At 30.5% G+C, this 23516-nt stretch overlaps 2 protein-coding genes and 1 pseudogene across 2 annotated transcripts; 2 read left to right on the forward strand and 1 right to left on the reverse strand.

The window, feature by feature from the left end:
- Positions 1 to 2234: 2234 nt before the first annotated feature.
- On the forward strand, positions 2235 to 7725 carry LOC108471234 (uncharacterized). Its single transcript, XM_017772856.2, has 7 exons — positions 2235 to 2839; positions 3815 to 3914; positions 4657 to 4722; positions 5551 to 5668; positions 6020 to 6102; positions 6502 to 6563; positions 7310 to 7725. Exons 1-7 carry the CDS (start codon positions 2604 to 2606, stop codon positions 7419 to 7421), a joined length of 777 nt encoding a protein of 258 aa, XP_017628345.1. The 5' UTR covers positions 2235 to 2603; the 3' UTR covers positions 7422 to 7725.
- A 4519-nt stretch (positions 7726 to 12244) lies between these two features.
- Positions 12245 to 14830, reverse strand: LOC108472828 (cytochrome b561 and DOMON domain-containing protein At3g07570). Its single transcript, XM_017774387.2, has 4 exons — positions 14525 to 14830; positions 13993 to 14395; positions 12675 to 12958; positions 12245 to 12569 (listed from the first exon to the last, which is right to left on the reverse strand). The coding sequence occupies exons 1-4, from the start codon at positions 14702 to 14704 to the stop codon at positions 12336 to 12338; spliced, it is 1101 nt and encodes a 366-aa protein (XP_017629876.2). The 5' UTR covers positions 14705 to 14830; the 3' UTR covers positions 12245 to 12335.
- Positions 14831 to 20458: 5628 nt separating this feature from the next.
- Positions 20459 to 23087, forward strand: LOC108471620 (probable chromatin-remodeling complex ATPase chain; annotated as a pseudogene).
- Positions 23088 to 23516: the final 429 nt, after the last annotated feature.

The following is a 23516-nucleotide window of genomic DNA, read 5'->3' on the forward strand; positions in this document are numbered from 1 at the left end:
TGCCAGCCATTGAGAAAAAAATAATTTGTGTTAAACACCTGACTCAGATGTCATGACAAGAATAGAATAATCCCTTTCAATCTTATTCATAGACATCAAGAGTATACATAATATTTATAGGAGTACACATAATATTTATAGGAAATATACATAATATATTCCTAAATATATGGAAAGATATATAATATATTTTTAAATATATAGCTAAAAGATATCCAATATATTTAAATATTCTTAAAAGATAATATCTTATAATAATATATTCCTAAAAGATATCCCGTAATAATAGTATCTAACATTTGGAGGCAAGAAAGCCTTCCATCATTCAGATTTTAATACTGTTGTAGTGTGTTATTTCTCTAGAAAAAAGAATATTTTAAAATCATTGTTATGGTGGTTGTTGTAACCAAACATGCGAGATTCATGTATAATAGAAAGTTGGAATTGTGATTTTTTTTTACATGTAATGTTATATTTACCAAGGGAGGGAATCATTTTCGCATTCGCACTGTCATCACTTATTACATCATTCTTTTCTTTTGTCGTATATTAATGAAAAAGCTAATCATTCCATTTTGATCCATGGTCATTATTATTAATATGAATTGTCACACAATTTTTACAATCACCTTTGTGGTTTTTGTTAATTACAGAGTAAAAAGTATGAGATTTGAATTGATTGTTATACAAGAACAAAAACTCAATGAAGACTTAAGCCAAACATGTGCAATCTTGAACTAAGAAACATCTAGCTTAGGCTTAGCTTTTCCATCTATGAAGAGGCTCATAAACTTTTTCTCCATCAACACTTTCTTTTTCTATCACAAGTTTAGCAAGTTTATTAATGTAGGTTGTGATTATCTAGCTTGTCCTTGAACAAACAGTGAAGAACATGAAAGAGGGGAAAAAAATAAATTATGATGGGGAGGAGTTTGATGGGTGGAAGGAGATGAAAGAAAAAAATTAAGATTTTGATGCTGAATGATTGAGGGAGATGAAAGAAAACATGAAAGAAAAAAAGTTTTAAGTACTAAAATAGAAAAATGAATATATTTCAAGAGTTAAATTATGAATTAAGCATTTATGTATATATATAAAGTTCGTTCCCAATATCACCAAAAACGTTTTCATTCCAATTCTCATTTCAACAATTAACAACGCCAAAGAAAGGGAAAGAAATAATTGATTATTACGGATTCCCATCTCGTGCTTCTATGTCTTCATTTTCTTTGTTAGGGAATTTCATCGAAAAGGCCATCTGCCATCATTGGGATTTGGGAATATTTTCTCTGTCATTTTATCTTTCTTATTTGCGTTAGGTTGGTTTCCTTTCTCTCTTTTTGTCACTATTTGATTCATTATCTATCCATATTGGTTTTAATAATAAATTGAATTTACTTATTTCTAAGACCAAATTAAAAATTATTATAAATTTTAAAGGTTAATTTTTAAAAATTATGATTAATTTTATCATATATAAAAATTAAAAGTATATCGATTTGTTTAACTGTTAAGTTAATTTTTCATTAATGATTTTAATGAAAGTGACTAAAATAACTAAACTATATTACATAATGCTTAAATTATATATATATATAATATATATATATATATAATTTTAGGTTCCTAAAATAAAAAATTTATAATTATGTAATTATCGTTTACCCAAATTAATAAAAATTATTTTATTTGATAGGATAATTTCGAAATTTATCATTATATTATTATTAAAGTATTCATTAAACTAAAGTGTTAATTTAATAAACTAAAAATTAAGTGATAAAAAAGTATTAAAATTTGAGTATTGAGAATTTAATATTGAATTTAAATTACAAATTATGTTTGATATATTAATTAAAATTATTTAGAATATAATTAAATTATTTGATAAATATAAATTTTAAAATATGAAAATTATTTATCCTTAATTTTTAAAGATTACACTTTATTTTAAATAAAATCAAATTTTAACTGTAAATTCTTGATAGGATAATATATTATTAGAATTAATTGAAAATATTAGTTAATTCTTATCTATTTATTATTTTACAAAAAAATTGCCATGTTATTTTATTATATATAAATTAATTAATTTTAAAAAAACTAACTTGGGATTTAAATTAAATAAATTATCCGGAGATTTTAGTTAATATGGTATATATTTTTCTGGATATAACATTTACAAGTTATTTTTGGTGGATACCGGGAAAGCAAGAAAGCGCTGTTAAAAACCAAAAAGGTTAAGAGAAAAGGAGAAAATATACGAAAAAAAGAGAGAGACAAATAAATATTCTGTCACTCTCTCGGGGGGAAAATGAGAAAGGCAAAAGTTAATTAGAAAGATTCGCTGTTCTTTTCTTAAGCTGGCAATGGGAAATGGCTCCCCCTCGTTTCTATTCCCTTTGCAAATGAATTCATCCACTTCCACTTCCTCTTTCTTTTCCTTTTCCTCATTAATTAAATTTGTATGCTTACATTTAATTCCAATAATTACTTGAGATATATAAATTTCCAATTTCAGCATTCCAAGTATTCCAACCTTACAATTCGAGAGCAACACAACAATATTTTTGCTATATATATACATATATTGGTTTTGATTAATGGCCGCAAGTGCGAATCCGACGGGGAATAATCAGGAAGGTTTGTCGAACCAGAAGGTAACGGCTCCTCCTACAATAGCCAATGGCATTTCCCTCATTTCGAACAGCAGCGAAGCCAATACCTCGGCGCTTGCAGCCGGCTTGGCTGATACGCAGGCGGCGTTGAGGCATAACCCCGGCATCTCCATAAACTGGACTCCTGACGAGCAATCTATCCTCGAGGATTTACTCGCCAAGTAACTCCCTCTCTGTCTTTCTCACTTTAATTTTGAACTTCTTTGTATCATTTAGTTCCTTTCATTTCTGCTACTGTTCTGTAACTTGGTGATCAACGTTTTCTTCTCTCGCTCTCTCTCTCTCTCTCTCTCTCTCTATATATATATATATATATATATGTATATAATTAGCTTTTTAAAGTTAAAAGTGGAAAAATGTTTATCTTCAGGTTTCTTAGGATTGTAAAAGTATGTTGAGGTTGGTAAAAACATCAAGAGTAAATTATTGATACTAATTTTAACTTTTATATGTCCATCCTAAGATGAAAAGTGAAGTATTGTCTTTGTTGATGTAAATTTTTAGTTCTACTGAGTGTATGTGTTCCCCGCCTATGTTTTCTATCGTTTCGAGTAAAATGAAGAGATAATCTTGCTCTTTCTATATTTCTTTGTTGCTAAAATGCATTTCATTGCATCTGTCAACGTAGCTGTTCATGAACCTGTTACATGCTTTAGAAACGGGTAGTTCTCGTTACAAAATAACCTTTGGCACATTATGATCTGAGATTTCTTCGGCTTTGGTAAAACATTTTTCCTAGTTACCTTTTTTGCCATCCTCAGGTCTTAGGCTGCTCTATTTTTCCATTGATTTAAATAAATGGTATAAACTTACTACTATTAGTTACGAGGTCCAGAATGACCAATGAAAACATGGATGGTGAGGATGATAATTGCAATTGCTTAAGTAGTTGTGAATTATATTTCAATGTTCTACACCTTAACAAGTCAAAGCTCTTCCCATTAATTATTTAGCTTTAGTTATAATACAGTGCATTGATTTCTGGTATTGCAATGGCAATATGTGTGTGGCTTCATTTTGTGTTGCAGTTCCAGATTGTTATCTTGTGCCCCATGTTGTTTTCCTTGTTTATTTCTTAACTTGCATTTGATTAATGAAAGCCTGTACAATTTTTATATATATTTTGCTGTTTGCAGGTATGCATCTGACTCAACCATAGTTCGCTATGCTAAGATAGCAATGAGGTTGAAGGACAAAACAGTTCGGGATGTGGCACTGCGCTGCAGATGGATGACCGTAAGTTGATCACTTCAAATTGTATGTTATCGAAGCTTCGGGTCCAAGCTTGAAGTATTTTGTTATAACACAAAAAGTTGTCCTCCAAAACAGTTTATCTGGTTATTGCTTTAACAATTTCATTGTTTTGGATCAAATTAAACCTCAGGAGTTTCTGTTTAAAAACTCTGTGGTGAAGAGTTGCATTTGTCAAGTTTAATAAGATTCGGCTCCCTAGTCTATTCATGATTCAAAAACTTGTGACTTGTACAGTCACCAGCCTGCCGCCAACCAAGGAATCAAGACAAGTCTAGTTTAAATGTTAATTATAATTTTATTTGATGCTTAAAGCCTTACATTGGTCAAATTAGTTGTATTAGGTTTCAGTTTTATCTTTTTACTGTTAGCAGGTGTTATTATAAATGAACTTCCATTATTTGTATGAGTCAAGGATATCTTGGCACTTTTACGGTTCTAAAATTTGCATTTCTATTTTTAAGGAATATCTTTTTGTTTTGTTGTTTCTGTTTAAATATTTGAGGTCCTTGTGTTATGGTTTCCTACTTGTTTAAATTAAATATTGTAGTTTTCTGATTTTGGTATTGGATCATGAGTTTGATGCTAGTTTTATGGTTGAATTGTGTATGGCATATTGTGTGCAAAATTTCTCAAAATCATTTGCTTATGTTTGTATTGTAATTATGCATATAAACGTGAATTGTTTTCGAATGCTGAATAACCACCTAGTTGAATTTGTTTGCAGAAGAAGGAAAATGGCAAACGAAGGAAAGAGGATCATATTTCAACAAGGAAAAGCAAAGACAGAAGGGTATGTTTGTCTAAATTTGTATGCTAGTATAATTGATCTGTGCAATGTATCTCTGCACTGCTTTATTTTTCATACTTGGATCTTTGAAGTGTATCTTTAGAAAGAAGTTCAATCCCTATGATTGTTTCTTGAATGAAACTACTAGACTCTGTGGTAAACTTTACTAGTTTCTTATTCTCTCAATGAATTCTGTATCCTTTTCTTTTATGGTCTTAAGGCTTTTACTTATGATTGAAGATTGTATGTTTAGCATTCTTGACTTGAAAGTTACTTGAAATGTGTACATCTCGCATGCATTCCATGTTATACTCTCATCATCCTCTATTACATACGCATACTGAAATTCTTGAAATAGGTTGTGATGTCTCAAGAAGCAGGAGAGCAACCAGATAATAAGTTGAGGTCATATAAGTAGGGCATGTATGTAACAAAGTAATGGAATTATCTACCTGTGTAAGGTGCATGTATAATTGACTATCAGATGCATTAAACCTAAAGTTATGACTAAATACATGTGGTTGAAAGTGAAATATAACCTATCTCAGAGAAGGGCTTCTTCCTAGCATGTTCAACTCTACAATATCTTTTGCACGTGTGTCCACACTAATTGTCTGGGTTGTTTTAGATATTTCCGGATGGTATTAGGCGTTTTCTTCCAGGTTCTAGCCTATTGTTGTTTAAGCTCAGGTGGGTGATTGGACTGCTTAACCCTCCTATTAAAGCTACCTCAGCCCTCTTATTTATGCAGTTCGCAGATTTGCATCCAAGTTCTTAGATACATTGCTTGATTTCTTGATAGTTCAAGTTGATAAGGACATTGTTTCACAGGAAAGAAGTACAGACTCTTTGGCGAAGTCTACATCTGTTTTAACAGCTAGGCCTAATGGTCCTTCATATGTATCACCAATTACCCAGATGGACAACGATGATGGCATCCCATACAAAGGTTTGGTTAAGAATTATATTACAGATGACTCTACTTTCTAAAACAATATGAAAATTATGGCTGGTTAGAAACTTCGAGCTGAATTTTTTCTGCTCAATCAGCGTAAAAACAATAGCTTATATCTTTCTTTAAAAAATTGATTATAAAGGATCAAGCTTAAGACTTGAAGTAGCATACACATGGTGGTTCTTTGGGTTAATCAGAGTCAGTGACCATGATGAAGATAAAGCTTAGGTTTGGCTTTAAAATTGACAGCAGTTCTGTTAAAAAAAAGGATCGATGATTGTATTTAAGATGTCAATATAATCATCTTGCTTTTTACACCTTTCAATTTGAATTATGTCTTTTCAGCCTTTTGGGGTGCAACAGGAGAGCTACTTGATCAAAATGCTCAAATATTTAATCAAATTTCAGCAAATTTTTCAGCTTTCCAGGTGAAACATACTGTCTTATAATTTTCATCAATAATTGTGCACGTGTACATCTGCCCTGCATTGTTTTGAGTTGATATTTTCTAATCTTGCATTCAATAGTACTGCTTCATTTTGTTTCAAGTGGTCATCTCTCTACGTTTTTTTATTAAACAAGCCCTTTGTATTTCATAGAATTTTGAAATCTTCAATATAATATATACATTATTTACAAGCACCTGATGAGATGATGTCAATTTACTGTCTAAATGCACTTTATGTAAATGAAAGTTATTCGATGATTACAGCAAACTGATTGGTCGATTTTATTATCAGAAGCTTGTGACAGCAGCTATCTGCCTGCTAACTAATGATATTTGCCTTCTTTATTGATTGCTGTTACTAATTTTTTTTCCCATACAGATACATGATAATATAGAACTCTTATGCAAAGCCCGGGACAATATCTTTACAATCTTGAATGAGTACGTTATTGCCTATGCTTTCTCTGTTATGTGTCGAAATTAGATTCATTTAATTAACTTGGAGTATTATTTTTTATGCATGTTTAGTACATGAGTTAATAATAAACTAATTCAATTAGTAATATTTAGCCACTGCCACTCCCATGACTTATTTTTAGCAAACAGAAGGGAAATTTTTCACTTATTTTGAAGAGGTATTATGTTTTACAAGAGTTTTTATTCATCCTTATTGTTTCAAGTTTAAATTTGTACTACCTATTCTTTATTTTAATGTTAATTGGAGGGGCATATTCATCAGCATTGTTGCATTTTTTTGCATGCCTAAGTTTCTCAACTTCATTATAATGTCCCGTATAACAGTATATTGATGGCAATCATAGACTCTTCTACTTGTCAGGAATACCATTAACGTTGTCATTGCTATCAACATCAATGTGATTTCAGGTCCGTTAACCTAATCAGTTTCTTTCACTGGAAATCATGAATATGAAAAAACAGCTTAGGTTGGCAGGACCTTTTCTTTTTGCCCTTTGCACATTATTTTTCTTTGGGATTATTTTCTTTGCATATCAGGTTGTATTAGCAAACCAAAATTCATGTTAAAATTGGGGTAGTGAAAATAAGAAAGGCAAATGACCCGAGCACTAGTGGATCTGAGGCAAATGATGCGACAAAGTAAACTGTTGAGTTGCGATACTAATAAATATGCGATGTACATTCTTTCTTTAATATTTTTTTTACTTCAGGTTAAATGAGTTGCCAGAGGTAATGGAACAAATGCCGCCGCTTCCGGAGAAGATAAATGAGGAAAAGGCCAACGAGATCCTTCCTCCGTCATCCCTTCAGATGAAATCATGATCAGGACTCGCTGATGATACTCTCTGACCCATTTTATCTCAAGGTAGGAATTCTCGAGAAAAAAGAAACATTTTTAACAAAATAAAATAGAGGGGGGAGGAGAATGAACTGATTTATTGAGATGAAGTCGTTTTTGTCAAATTAAAAATGTTTTGTGAGCATGTTTATATGGCCTATAAATTAGAATGCTGCAAGTAGTCTCATTTCTTCTTTTAAGTCAATTGATTTTGGGAACTAAATGTAGCTTTGTGAATAATATATATAGCTTATGCAGCATGAAAATTTGCTGCTGATTCTAGTACAATATGTTATTTTAATGTAACATATCGGTTGAGCTGAGATTGATAGTAAGCATTTTTCAAAACAGATTCCAGATTTGGTAAAATAATTTTTAATAAATTATCATATGTTTTACAAAAGTATAATATATATATATATTTTGTAACATTCGAATTATGGTTTATTTTAAAACAATTAAATAATGCAATTGTTTGACTTTATTATATAGCTAGTAAGAAAAGAAAAAGAAAATATTTATAACTAAAAAAATTTGCTCAATTTCTATGATAAAAGCATGGTTATTGAGCTGGTCTGGGTTAGATGGTCGGATTGAGTTTGGTCGAGGTATTGATTTGAAGAAAAGTTTTAAACCAACTGAAGTATAAATCAATATAGACCAATTGAATTGGGTTAAAAATTGATTAATTCAATTTTTAATAATTTTATAAATTTTAATAATTTATTTAATTAAATCATCTAAATTAATCGGATTGACGAGATCAATTCAACCATCCATTGATTCGACTATAAATCCTTGAATAAGAGAAATAATTTTTTCCTAAAGGAATAAAAACATATTCTATCTTTTATAAAAAAATTCCCTAAAGAATTTTGTTTAATTATTAATTTAGATTTGATTTTTCTGAGAATATTTGGAAAGTAACATCTCAAATGCACCCATATGGCCAGATCAATACAAGGAAAATAATTCTAAAAATAGCATTGATCACTATTTTTGTATTATTAAATTTGACAAGATTTCCAGAATAAAACATAAAATTGAAATGAAACTACAACAAAAGATACATTATTTGTATATGCCCACTCCATGCCAAGGAGCATAAAGTGCAGGCTCGTAACGCAAACATGCATTGTTTTTTGTTTTTTGGGGTAATTAGAGTTAATAATTTCAACATTTGGACTGACAATGGTGCCTATGGCCACACTCAACGTTGCAGGAGAAGCACAAACCACAACATTTGCCTTTCTTTGCCACATAATAAGCCACCACAAGAACTAAAACAGCTATTAATATCCCCACCACGATCCAAACAATGGTTGTGGAAGAGCTGTCGCCACCGCCATTATCAGCAAACCACCACCCATTTGGATCGCCACCATCGGAATATTGACTTGACATGTCTTCTATTGTTTTTGCTTCTATAAAACTTTGAAATGAAATTGTAGAAGAAGAGAAAACAAAGGGAAGATTATTTATTAATAAAGAAAAAGAAAGTAAATAAATTTTTTAATGTTTGTTAGCAGACCAAAGCAGTCAATGGGTTTTTTTATTATAAAGAGGGCTGCATTTGCATTCGCCAGCTATTGACGTTTTGATAATTGAAACCTTGGTGTAAAGCAAAATGACATTCTAAAATATTCTAATGCTTTTGTTTGTATTATGAGAATTTGAGAACGTTAGTTGTGGTTTCTTATCAAAATTTGGTCATTAGTGGTGGTTGTTGACACACTTAAACTTTATTACTTTTCTTATAAATTAAATCAAGTATATTCTATTTTTAAAGAATTTAGAGATAATTTTATTAAGAGCTGTTATGCTTTGATTCGAAAACAATAATTAATTTTTTTTGTTTTTCTATATTAAAATATATTTATAAAACTATATCAATAAATAATCATTAGTGGAGTGATAAGGATTCTCTATATTAATTTATGATCTTGTGTTTGATTTTCAAATAATAATTTTAATTGTTTTATTTGAAAATTATATAAAAGATGAAAATATTTTTATAATAATATTAACTATCTTTTAAAAGAAAACTATTTTAATAATTTCACAATTGAATTTGTATTGAATTGACTCATAACATCATCTCAATCAGCTACTTTATATATAATATAGATAAACTGAAAGTAAACACAAATCATTAAATATATTGAATTTCAAAATTCAACTCGATTAATCTTTTTTTTAAATGACTCAAGGGATATTCTGAAATATAATTGCTAATAGTGAGTATTAGATAGACTTGTCCATGGGCCGGGCCACCTGACTTGGCTTGACTCAAAGGCGTGCTCGAAAAATAAATGTTTAGACAAAAATATAAGTCCAAAAAATTAGTTTAAACAAAAAATAAGGCATGTTTGAAAGATAAGACTAACATTGGGTAAGATTTTTTAGCCTTAATCCCAACCCTGACCCAACTCAACTTTGCAAAAAAAATCCCCTCCTGATTTGCTATTTTTTTCACTATTTGGATGTTGTTTTCCCATTCTTTTGTTGTCAATTCACTATTATGTTGCTATTATATTATTGTTATTGTTTAGATTGTGTGACTATTATTTTATTGTTAATTTTACTACTATTTTAGAGGTATTTGCTTATTAAATTATACCTATCTTAGTGTTATTTAAGTATAAATATTTTTTTAATTTATTTTCAACTTATTGAGAAATATCTATTTTAATGTTTTTAATGTATTATATATATACTAAATTTTTATATAAAAAAATAAAATTAAAAATTAATACGAATGGAACGAGCCGGACTTGAGTTTTAACATTTTTATTCGAGTCGAGATTGGATAAAATTTTAATCCCATTTTTAAGCCGGTCTTGAACTTATAAATTGAGCTAAAAATTTTGTTAGGGACGTACAAGACATTTGTGTTTAATATAGTATTTTTCACAATTATTAAAAGTGGTGCTGTAGATTGGGTTGGTTGAAGGAAGCTGCTATTGCTTGCAAAGTTGCTCAAAGTACCGGACAATATATGAAATTATAATATCTAAGAAGGTTTTCTTTAAGAATAATGAAAAGGTATTCAAAACTTCTTTTAGGTAGTTGATGATGGGACGCCCTAATTTTTCACTTAATGTCAACCAATACCTATATTGGTTAAATTCCACTATCCATCCTTCTACTGTGCGAAATTTATGAATTTTAGTCTCTATAATTTGATATTTCTATTTCTTATCCTTTTCAAATTTCGAAATTTCACTAAACATATTTAACAGTTTTTGTTGGAGTAAATACTGAAATTTTCAAATTTTGAAAACCGTAATAACTAAAACTGACTAAAATATACAAATTAAAATTCGCCAGCCAAATATATGAGTTAAAATTTGTGTTATTCGTTCTTGATTGAACTCTTATAAATTTTAAAAATAATGGTCTAATTATTCCTCAGTCTCTGCACTTTTCATACTTTTAAATTTTAGCACATTTACTTTTAATTCTAAGAATTCAGTCACTTTACTTGTCTAATTTGAAAGTTAAAAATTCAATTGATGTAGACTTGTGGCCTGGCCTGAAGGCAAGCTTGAAAAGTGAGAGAGTTTAGGTAAAAATGTAGGCTTGAAAAATGGGCTTGAGTAAAAAAAGGACCCGTTTAGAAAATAGATCGTGTCTCAAGTAAGGTTTTTTAATCTCAGCCGGACCCGAATTTGAAAAAAAAAAGAAGAAAAAGATGTTTTGTCGCGGTTTTGCTATCATTTCACTATTATATTGCTAATATTTTGTTATTATTGTTTGAATATTGTATAGCTCTTGTTTTATTGTTAATTTTGCTACTATTTTAGAGGCAAAATTTGTTAAGTCGTAGCTATTTTAGTGTTATTTAAGTATAAAGACATTTTAAATTTATTTTCAATTTGTTGAGAAACATTTATCTTAATATTTTTAGTATTTTGATGTATTATGTTTTTTAAAATTATATAAAAAATTTAATACGCGTGAGCTGAGTTGAATTGAGTTATAACATTTTTATCCGGGTTGAGTTTGACAAAATTTTAGACTCATTTTTCATGTCGGCCCATGAACACCTCTAAATTGACGAGACTATTAATTGATTTATGTTTAATATAAACATATATTATAAATTAAAGCTCAATTGGTTCATGTAATCAAATCTTTGAATATTAAAAAACAAAATATTCAAATTTAACAACAGTCCTTTTAACAGCTTCATCAATTTGATCTTACTTCTTAAATCAAACAAGGAAATAAAAATAAATAAATTTCAAAAGTTTAAAGAGTTGAGGAGCCTAGACCATAATTAAACCAAAGTTAATCGTACAGGCCAATGAGTCGAATTTTTGAAATTATGTAATTGCTTATTGCTCCCTCTATATAGAAAAAGTCAAATAATATCGGCAAGTTGTACTGTCTATACTTTCGAAAAGAAAAAGTTGTACCATATCTATGGGTTAGTTGCAATATGGATTTAGTTTTGAACTTTTTGAATTCTTCAATCCTATCCTCCATATTTTAAAATTATGAATTTAGTCCCTTTTCTTTAATTTGATCATTGCAATATCTATGGTTTTTAATTTTAAATTTTAAATTATAATTAAAATGATAGCGTTAAATCCATTAATTAAAATAATTTGACTTTTCTATTAGTATTATATGAAAATAAAAGGTGACATGATGATAATATATTTATTGTGTAAGATTTCGAATAACAAATTTTCACTTAACTAATTTAACAATTATTATTTAATTATGACTAAAATTTTAATTTTGAAAAGTATAAAAATTAAAAATAATTAAACTAAAATATAAAAACAAAATTCATAACTTACATGGAGAAATGGGGAGAGGATTTATATTTAAAGAGAGAAAAAAACATTAATTAAAAAAATAAAAAAGAGTAGTGGAGATGAAGTTGACTAATTTTGCCTCCACAATTTAACCTCTAAAATAATAGAAAGTAAAAATAAGATAGAAATAACAACAGCGTAGGCGGCATTCCATGATGTTCCATTATCTTCACCCAAATGAATCCCGTAGAACACATTTGCTATTGCAATTAGTATCACAATTCTGCCCCCGTTGTGATGGTACCAGTTCCAGTATTTACGCACCTTTGATTCCTTCCCTGGCCTTGCAAATACCGCCATTACCTATATACCATCCAATTCCATTCTTCGTATTAGATATATATATATATATATATGATTAATTTGAATCTACTTAATCGAATATATATGAATGGCTGGACTGTTAACCTGGAGGCATCCGAGCACGAGAATGAGGATGCCTAGAGCTTTGTGGGTGTCGACTTCGGCATCGAGACGATCTTCTAGGACGAAACCAGAAATGATACCGGCAAGACCCAGCAGGAAGGCGCATGACTGAATAGCGGCGTGGGAATAAAACCACATGGGATCCCATTGCTTGAAGTAGCGACCAGCCATGGCTCCGATTATCATCAATATGCCCCAACTTAGCATATTCAGTATTCCATGGCTCTTCCTTAGTCTTGAATGTTGGCTATCCGATGCACTTGTGCCTGTTCCATTGCAAATAATTTCCTCAGAAAAAAAATTTATTAGTGAATCAAAAACTTTACTAAACATGAAATGATTTATTTTTTTAAGATTTTGATAATAATTTTTATTTAATTAATTGGATATATAAAAATTTGATGACTCATATATAATATAAAATAAGGTATGAGGCGTATATGAAAATATTGAGTTTTAGTTAGTTCTTTGGTTTTTAGAATGTTTACTTTTTTAGTTATATTAATTACTCAGATATTACATTTAATTTTATTAAAAATTTTATTTACTTGTTTGAATTTATGGTAACTAATATTATATTAATTATTTTTAAAATAATGTATTTTTATTTTTATTTTATTTATAAAATCAAATAACTATTACAAATATCATTAATTGAAAGAATAATAATAATATGCTTATAAAAATAATAAAAAATATTATCAAAACATTAATTAAAAATAAAAAAGTTTGAAATAATATGAAATAAAAAATATATTAATATGCTTATAAAAATAATGAACCTCAGTTATCTAACTATCTAATGAAAGGAGTTAATATGTTAAAAAATTAATTAAAAAAAGCTTGAAGCAACATCATGAAATAAAAAATACAAATATGAGTAGAAGAGAAATCAAACTCGAGACTCAATGATGTAACTATCTAATCATCTAACCAAATAACTAATATGTTAAAAATTAATTAAAAATTTAAAACGTTTGAAGAAATATTAAATAAAAAATATAACTATGAATAGGAGAGGAATTAAATCCGAGACTTAAAAGATATAAATACTAATATCTAATTATATAGCCAAAGCTGAAAGCACATTAAATTAAAAGCGTTTTCTTGCCGTATCCACTAAAAATGCATCTAATCTCAAAATTAACTAATTCAATAAATTTTACAAAAATCATCCTAATCCGATAATTATGATTGAAAATTAATATTTTTGGATAATTCACGTAAGCTGCTACTGTTTATATAGATTAACTAAAACAGAACGTAGAGGTTTTCAAGTTATTCCCGTTACGTTAATTACCTGTACGATAATTCAAGAGTGTGGAGACTTTGTCACGGTGTTCAGCCAAAGCAAAGGCCGGCGCAGATGGAATCACCCCAATTTGCCCCACCGAATACAACACCCGCGACAGTGGTTGACTTGTGTTCAACTGGAACGCCAAGTACACACGCGACGATCGTGATGTTATGGAGGTAGAATTCTCCACGATCGTCAGGTTCCCTTGATCAGCCACCACTAAATTCGGCCGCTGCCCTCCCAGAAAGTACTGTTTCACGGTTCCACTACCGTCCGCCGAGACCCAGCCAACCACGGCGCTCGAACCAACCATCTGCCCTGTCGTCGAAAACCCCATCGCGACGAAGGAATTCGTGTCGGGAGCCGACAGAACGAAGTTCCAAACGTTCGACAAGTTCCTGACGTACTACACGACGGAAGAGTTCAAACATTCAATAACGATAATCTACTCTTCCAAGTATACGACGAAATTACGCAACGAAAAAAAAATCACGGTACATGCACATACTGTTAAATTACAAGGAACAAAACTTACTCTAAGGATGAAATCATGTCGGCTCCAAACTGGAAGGCAATTAAGCAAAGATGTATCAAAGGGTAAATCAAGATTTAGGTTGGAATTGCATGAATCTGTGGATTGTGAATTCACCTGCAATACTGATAGCGCCTGCAGGGTAGCAAAGAAGAAGATAATAGAAATGGAGGATAGCTTCATTTTTTTTATTTTTTATTTTTTGAGTTTTATGGCATGAATTTGGTCTTAATATTGTGACACAAGTTTATCCAAATACATATATATTTTGTCACAAGCTGGAGTGGTTGTTAATGATGAATTTCTTTTAATTTAAATATTAAATTAGTGGAAGGAACGTGGTTGGCTTAAGGTATTATCTGGCTATATGTTTGTTTAGAGGAGAAATGATTAGGTAAGTTAAAACAGCCTATAATATTTATTAATTTATGATTTGCGTAAAAAATAATTAAATAATAATGAAAGTTGGCCGTAGTTTTAATTTTTAAATAAATTTGGAGTTCTAGATTCATTAGGTGCATTGTCTTAAGACTGATTACATTAAACAAATGGTTTTCATGTTTATTTTGCTGATATAAGAATTAGAGTAACTTCTTAAACAACTGATTTGTTAGAAATTAAAGTCTTAATTTTCTTAAACTGCAAGGATGAAATTAAAATTAAACCAAAAGAAATTCTACGATAGAGACTGGAAACCATAAAATCATTGAATTCAACGATGCAATAAAGTCAGCTATTTGATACTTGTCACCATCCTTTACCATCTCCCTTTTTTTATTTTTTGTTTTCCTCTTTCTTTTCATACTGATACTTTGAATTTAAATTTCCAATTTCTTCATTTCTTTTGGTACAACATAAACTTTGAACATTAGTAAGCGGACTTCAATTCTAGTGTAAACTATCAACCGTCAATAATGATTGTTTAATATTTTTTTTCGGCCAACCCCTCACATAGTGCGGTGAGTTTTTAGAATAATCAGTTGATCAATTTCACCTCTATCTGTCTTAGTTATGCAATCAGCAAATTTTATTGACATTTTGCTGAATGTGTCGAAATTTGACTTCCCAAGTTTTGGAGCATCAATAATGTATCTTCCTGATTTTATCAACACTACTTACTAGTGTCAGACCACTCCAAATAGTCTCAATCAACATTGTGTTGTCACTTTCCAATTCAACTCGCTTGAATCCTTTATTCCAAGCCAATTTCAATCCTTCTAGGATCGCTCTGGCTTCAATTTGAAAGATATCATTCATACCTATTACCATTTTGAAACCTACCAACCATCCTCCAATAGGCCCTTTCATTGCCCCTCCTACAGATACCTTCGAGTTACTTCTTGACATTGATCCATCAGCATTGACTTTAACCCAATCTATCTGTAACGGCCTAATTTTCAGTGGTGTCGGAAATGGTGATTTGAGATCACTAAATTCGACAAATAAGATTGAACAAGATAGTAATTTAATATTTATGAGTCAAGTAAGAATTTAGAAGAATTTGTGAAATGGTGAAATTAGTGAATTAAAAGAATTTATTAGGTCAAGCGGGTCAAAAATGAGGTATCGAGACCTCAAAGTTGAAAATCGAGCTATAAATATTTTTATAAATATTTATGGAGTGTCATTGAGTTAGTATTAAAGTTTAGTTAGAAAATTTTAACGTTTGGATGGCTAATTAATTGAAAAGGATTAAATTGAAAATAGCACAAAATTTGTTAAATTGTGAGTAAATAGCTTAAGTATTTAAAAGATGGATTTAAAGAGCAATTAGACCCAAAGGTTAATGGCTGGACGGTTTGGGTATGAAATAAGCAAGAAAACAATGTGAACAAGGGCAAAATTGGAAATAGATAAAAGTTAATAGTTAAATAATGATGTAATTGAAAAATCTAGACATTTTCTTCATAATTTCTCAGCCAAAACGCCATAGAAGGTCTGGAGAAAGCTGGTTTTCATATTTTTACATCATGTGAGTCTAATTCTTGCTTTTTCTTGATAATTTTATGTTTTTATGACTTTTACAATTAGGTCCACTTGTAGAATTCATTAGTTTTTGATTTTATGGGTGAAATTGGAAGTTACCCTGGATGGATAAGGGAATTTTATGATGAATTATTATGAAATTTAAGTTCTAATTTCATATTAAGGTGGTTTTATTAAGTGATTTTGATAGGAAATGATATTTAGGACCTAATTGTGAAAAAGTTGTGAATTGAAGGTTGCTGTTGAAATTCAGAATATAAAAGGTTTTGAAATAGTTTATAATGATAAAATAAAGTGTTAATTGAGAAAAATTAGTTCAATTGATGGGTGAATTGAGTAGGGACTAAATTGTGAAAGCTGTAAATTTTGGGGTAAAAGTGCAATTTCGAAATTTGAACAGCATAAATTGTGAAGTGAAATAGAAATCAAATAAATGCTAATGAGTAGAAATATTTTATATTATAGATCAAGAATCCAAAGAAGAACGAGGAAAAGAAAAAGTTGCGGAATAGTCCCAAAATTTCAATATCTTCTACAAATTAGCGGGTAAGTTCATATGGTTGAAATTAGATGTTTATTTGTGAATGATTGAAGTATATAATGTGTTATTATATCTGAATTTGTTGTGGGATTGTGTAGATTTTGTTAATGAAAGAATAAATGTGGAAATGCAAATTAGGAAAACGCAGGATTGAATGCGTTCAGTATCGTGACGTGTGATGAATTGACGGATAAGACCATGGTTGTTCCATGGCAAAGTGTGAAATGTAGGTATGGTATCATCCATACTGAGTTGTGAAATGTAGGTATGGTATTATCCATCTTGAAATGTGAAATGTAGGTATGGTATTATCAAATCCATCTTGAGTTAAGAAATGTAGGTATGGCATTTCCCATACCGAGTTAAAAAATGTAGGTATGGTATTTCAATGAGGAAAACCATACTGAGTTGTGAATCGTGGCATTGAGCAACGACGTACTCAATTTCGTAAGCCGTTTCCTAATTTGATTATAAGAAATAAAGAGAAGTGATCCAAATGAAAGAGATTGAGTAGTTGTTCTTGTTGAGCTCAACTATGTGAATTATTATAACAATGGTTGTGAATCGCAGGAAACTTTAGTAAATGTTTTGGTATTGTTTGGAAATATTATGTTTGGTAAGCATTACTTTTAACCTATGAACTTACTAAGCTTCAATAGCTTACTTGTGTGTGTTTAATATTTTTATGTAGATTGACTTGAAGTAAAGTGGGTAGATCGGATCAACACAACAAAGCACACTATCCAGATCAATTCCGGTAGCTTTTGTTTTATGTTTGAAGATTTATATGGCATGTATAGAGTTTGAATGAATTGAAGTAAAGATGTTATAAACTAGTTAACAATATTTGTACTAAAATAGTTTTCGGTAAGTAGCAGTAGTTTGACTTTGAAAAATCACTAAAAATAGTAGAAATGGAATTAAATAATGAATAAATTATGGAATCGAATCTCGATGAGTCTATTTTCATATGGAAGAAGCAAAACAGGTATATGAGCTATATTTTATGAGATGTTTAAATTTTTGTGAAATAGGGCCAGAGCAATTTCTGGATCCCCTGTTCTGACTTTGGAAATTCACCATAAATTTTACAAAGATAATTAGAAGTCATACTTTATATGTACAGATTCCTTATTGAGTCTAGTTTTATTAGAGACAAACGGCATAGTCATTGAAGCTCTGTACAGAGAGATATCTGATTCATAATACACAAAGGTCAGAGTAGTCAAACCCTGAAACAGGGGAGATTTTAAATAATAAACTGTACTAATTGGCTTGACCAAAAATTCTAGAAAAAAATTGGTAAGTAGATATATGAGTATAAATTCAGAGAAAATTTACAGATTTGGATTTCGAGTTTTATAACTCGAGATATGAATTATTTAGCAACTATGACACAGTTGGACAGCTTATCTGGAAAGTGTGATATAAATTGTTTGAATTTGTTTAAGTGCTCAAATAAGTTTAGTAATGCCTCGTGCTCGACTTCGGCGACGGTCTCGGGTAAAGGGGGCGTTACATTATCTCCGGTAGGTGCCATCTACCAATTGTCCTGGTTGTACACGCCCATTGATTAACAACCCCTTTAACCCCCAAAGACTTAGTCCACACCAAAGCTGAGCTAATAAGTTCTAAACTACTCCCATTAGAACCACTAAAAATAAAGCAACATTCTTATGTTTCCAAATGAACCAACATGTAATAGAAAAGAAAGTAGCCTACTCATCTTTAGGAACCAGTAAACTACCTTCATTCTTGATATTCCACATAACCCATTTATCTCTTGGTAAGCTGAAAAAGGGACCCTAACACTATCGTGGTAGAACTGATTTCTACATAGCTTGTGCAAAACCGCAATCCCTAACTGCATGAAGTGACGATTCCACCAGATCACCACATTGCTCACAAAAAAGGACATGAGACATACCTCGTCGAGTGCGCTCCTTATTCATCAGCAGCCTTTCCTAAATAAATGACCACACTACAGGAAAATAGGGTTTTAGTGGCGTTTTTAGCGGCATTTTATCAAAAAAGCCGCAAAAATTGTCAAACACATAGCAATAGCGGCGTTTTACCAAAAACGCCGCTAAAAATAGAGCAATAGTGGTGCTTTAGGTAAAACGCCGCTAAAAGTCAGAGCAATAGCGGCGCTTTTGGTAAAACGCCGCTAAAAGTCAGAGCATTAGCGACACTTTCGGTAAAACGCTGCTAAAAGTCAGAGCATTAGCGGCACTTTTGGTAAAACGCCGCTAAAAGTCTGAGCAATAGCGGCGCTTTTGGTAAAACGCCATTAAAAGTCAGAGCATTAGCGGCGCTTTTGGTAAAACGCCGCTAAAAGTCATATAACCCCTAAAACCCTAAACCCTAAAAAAATCGTAAACACTAATCTATAATCCCAAAAATACTAAACCCCTAAACACTAAACTATAACTTTTAAAACCTTAAACCCCAAAAAACATCACATGGATGTTGTTGTGTATATACATATATATTAATGTAAAAGCTTATGTTCATAATAAATTATGGAAGCATTTTTTGGTTTACGGTTTAATATTTAAGGTTTAAGGTCTATGGTTTAGGGTTTTATGGTTTAAGGTTTAATGGCCATGGGTATATAGTATGTTAATCTCAAGTGAATCATATTCAATAATTAAATCCTAAACCCTATAATTAATTATTGTTATCGATAATAGATATCTTAGTTTTGATAAAAAAATATTTTTTATATATTAATAAGGTGTTATATTGTTTAATGGATTGAAGGGATATTTTGTGGAAAATATTTTAAATGATAAGTTTACTTTTAAATTTTATTAATAGTTTTTGTTTATACTATTTTAATATTTATCTATCTTGATTAATTAAAATATATATTTATTTATACAAACGAAAATTTTCGCACTCATTTGTGTCTCCACGTTTTTCAATTGTAACTCATTTTCTTTTTAAAATATATATTTGTGTCTCCATGTTTTTCATTTTCTTTTACACAATTATTGATATAACATCATTTTATATTTATATATTGCATGGATACATAAATATTTATATTTATTCAATATAAAAATATATTGATGTATTTATTTTTTAAATGTGTATGATTAAATCAAAATTAAAGTTTCAACTATACATTTAAACCACAATTGGAATTTCACGTCTACAATTACACATTAAACCGAAATAAAAATAAACTCAAAAATTAAAAATTAAAAAATTTAAAATTTAAAATTTAAAAATAAAAATAAAAAATTAAAAACTTAAAAATTTAATATTTAATATTTTAATCTATATTTCAATTAAAAGTTCAATATTCAAAATTAAAAAATTCCAAAAGAGAAAATAAAAAAAATATGTTAAAAATAAAAAATTTAAAATTAATCAATAGTGGCGTTTTAAGTTTTTGAGTTATAATGGCGTTTTTAGTGAAAACGCGATAAAAAAAATCAAAATCTCCAATTTTTTATTACCCGCTTGATAGTCCCTAAATCTCCCAAATAACTCTCAAAATTTGCCCCCAAATTTCCCATTTCCAGCAACATTCTTTGTCTCTGCATCTTTAGGTTCTTCGACCGTTTCTCCTTCGTAGATTGAAATCAGATGTTGAGAAAGGTCTGCCTTCTAAAAAGGAAACTATCCTGAAAGTAGGAATGTCCCAGATGCAGAAACAGTACTATAGGGCTTTGCTGCAAAAAGATCTTGAGGTTGTAAATGCTGGTGGAGAGCGTAAGCGTCTTTTGAACATTGCAATGCAGCTGTGCAAATGTTGTAGTCACCCATACCTTTTCCAAGGTGCTGAACCTGGACCTCCATATACAACAGAAGACCATCTTGTTACCAGTGCTGGTAAGTTTACTTCCTGGAAGATATTGAATTCTTTGGTGCTGAATGAAAACTGACCTTAGTTATTTATTTCCAGGTAAAATGGTTCTCTTGGACAAATTACTTCCAAAGCTGAAGGAGCGTGATTCTAGAGTTCTGATATTTTCACAGGTACCTCTACGGTGCCCATGAATGCGTTGGTTATTGGTCTATATATTTCCCTATGTTATTCTTACATTTTAAATTTATTTACATAATTTACTTTTAAGTGTCATTTACTTTCTGGGTTTCTTCCTTACGAATTTGCTGTGGAATTTTTTGTATTCAGATGACAAGGCTACTGGATATTCTTGAAGATTATTTGATGTTTCGTGGATACCAGTATTGTCGGATTGATGGTAATACAGGTGGTGAAGATCGTGATGCTTCCATTGAAGCCTTTAATAAGCCAGGAAGTGAGAAATTTGTTTTCTTGTTATCAACTAGAGCTGGAGGCCTTGGTATTAATCTTGCTACAGCAGATGTTGTGATCCTTTATGATAGTGACTGGTAAGCATATACCAATTTTATTATATATTCTGCTCCTTGTTGGATTTGTAATACTAGGGTAATTGCAAGAACCCGCAAGTTGATTTGCAAGCACAGGATCGGACCCATAGAATTGGTCAAAAAAAGGAAGTTCAAGTGTTCTGTTTTTTGCACGGAGGTTTGAAAATTGTCTTTCATACTTGTTGAGAAGTTAGCTATAATAGGGTAACCTTATTTATTTTTTTAATCATGAAACAGTACACTATTGAGGAAAAGGTGATTGAGAGGGCCTATAAAAAGCTTGCTCTAGATGCTCTGGTTATTCAACAAGGACGATTAGTAGAGCAGAAGAGTAAGAAGCTTCTTTGCAGTGCAATTGTTTAGCTTGATGCAACAATTCTTTGAGTCTGTCTGGTAGCATTCAATTTCTTGTTTTGTGCAGCTGTTAACAAAGATGAGTTGCTTCAAATGGTGAGGTTTGGTGCTGAAATGGTCTTCAGCTCCAAGGATAGCACAATTACGGATGAAAACATTGATAGAATCATTGCCAAGGGAGAAGCAGCGACAGCGGAACTTGATGCCAAGATGAAGAAATTTACTGAGGATGCAATTAAATTCAAGATGGATGATAGTATGCCTCTCTTGCTCCTTTTTTACTTGTGAATTCATTTTCAGCCAATTAACATTGTTCTTCTTTTGTAGCTGCTGAATTGTATGAATTTGATGATGACAAGGTAAAAACATTACACTTTTTTGTGCCTTCTGTTTGCATTTTGCTATGTTCGGTACTTTAGGAGTTCCCTTTGTTAATGGCTGATTTTTGTTTTTATTCTTTTTAAAGGACGAGAACAAGTTTGACATCAAGAAAATTGCAAGTGAAAACTGGATTGAGCCCCAAAAAGAGAGCAGAAGCTGAAGTAAGTTGGTTATTTCAGCAATCTAATTAAATTTTGCATTATTTGTTTTTTAAAGGGTGTTGCACTTGGCTGTTAGGGAAGAGTCTACCTAGCATTTGCTAATGAGGTACTGTGCTGGCTTTACGGAACAGTCAAAGAGAGTAAGATTCTAATTTCCATTTCCATTTCAACATGTGCTTGAACCCCTTTGTTTGTTTTTGATAGAAACGTATAATTGTTTATAAGATTGAATAAAATCAAGTATCATCAGCACCCTTTTGGTCTGCGATGCCAATACAACAACTTTGCTACTCTGTGGCTTCAACTTCACCACTTTGTTTGTTTTTTGGTAGAAATATATAGTAGTTTATATGATTGAGGAAAATCAACTTGGAGCATCATGGAAGTTTTTGTAGTTCCTTATCTTAGTAAATCTTATGGAGCTAATATTTTAAATAATGACTGTGTGATTGTTCTTTTTCTTTTGTTGGATTCAGATGAGGACTACATACTACAATTCGCACCACCATTCAACCGATTGGAGCTTCTACAAGCATAATCTTGCCCTGATGCGATTACTAATCACGTTGAACAATCGTCAGTTCTCATTAGGTTGGAAAGCCTTTATGTAGTTAAAGTCTTTAGGTTTATGTGGCAGTGTCCTAGCATACAATCTTGATCTTGGGTCTTGAAGTAACAGCTGTTGTTGGCTTTTTTCCCCCAATTTCCTTTATGGATGCATCATCCTTATCTCATTTATTAAAGATAATATTTTTATTTCAATAAATTTGATAAATTCTTGTTTGGTTGCTAAGACTTCATTAGTAATATGACGTATGAGCTAAAATTCTTCGTTCAAAGCTATTGAGGTTTATCTCTCTGATTAAGTTTTTTGAGAGCTTAAATTTCAAATTCAAAATAGTGTAATTTGTGTAATAAAATATACGTAAATATAACATTTATGTTTACTTTTAAATTCATTAATATATACATTAAGCAATGAATTCAAAATTTAACCTTAATTTATACATGCATTTCAAATTTCAATTTCACGTTGAGGTTACCAATTATAGCATAAGTCATCTGCTGAAATTCTTGGTTAAAATTTCTTTTCTTAAAAGGTTTTTTTTTTTTTGTTTTGTTTTTTTTCAAGGACATCTATTGTATGGTTAAGTAAATGTTAAGTGTCGTGGTAGTATGATTTTCATCAATTATTATTTTATTT

The sequence above is a fragment of the Gossypium arboreum genome, chromosome 11 (assembly GCF_025698485.1).
Source record: "Gossypium arboreum isolate Shixiya-1 chromosome 11, ASM2569848v2, whole genome shotgun sequence".
NCBI classification, from domain to species: Eukaryota; Viridiplantae; Streptophyta; class Magnoliopsida; order Malvales; family Malvaceae; genus Gossypium; species Gossypium arboreum.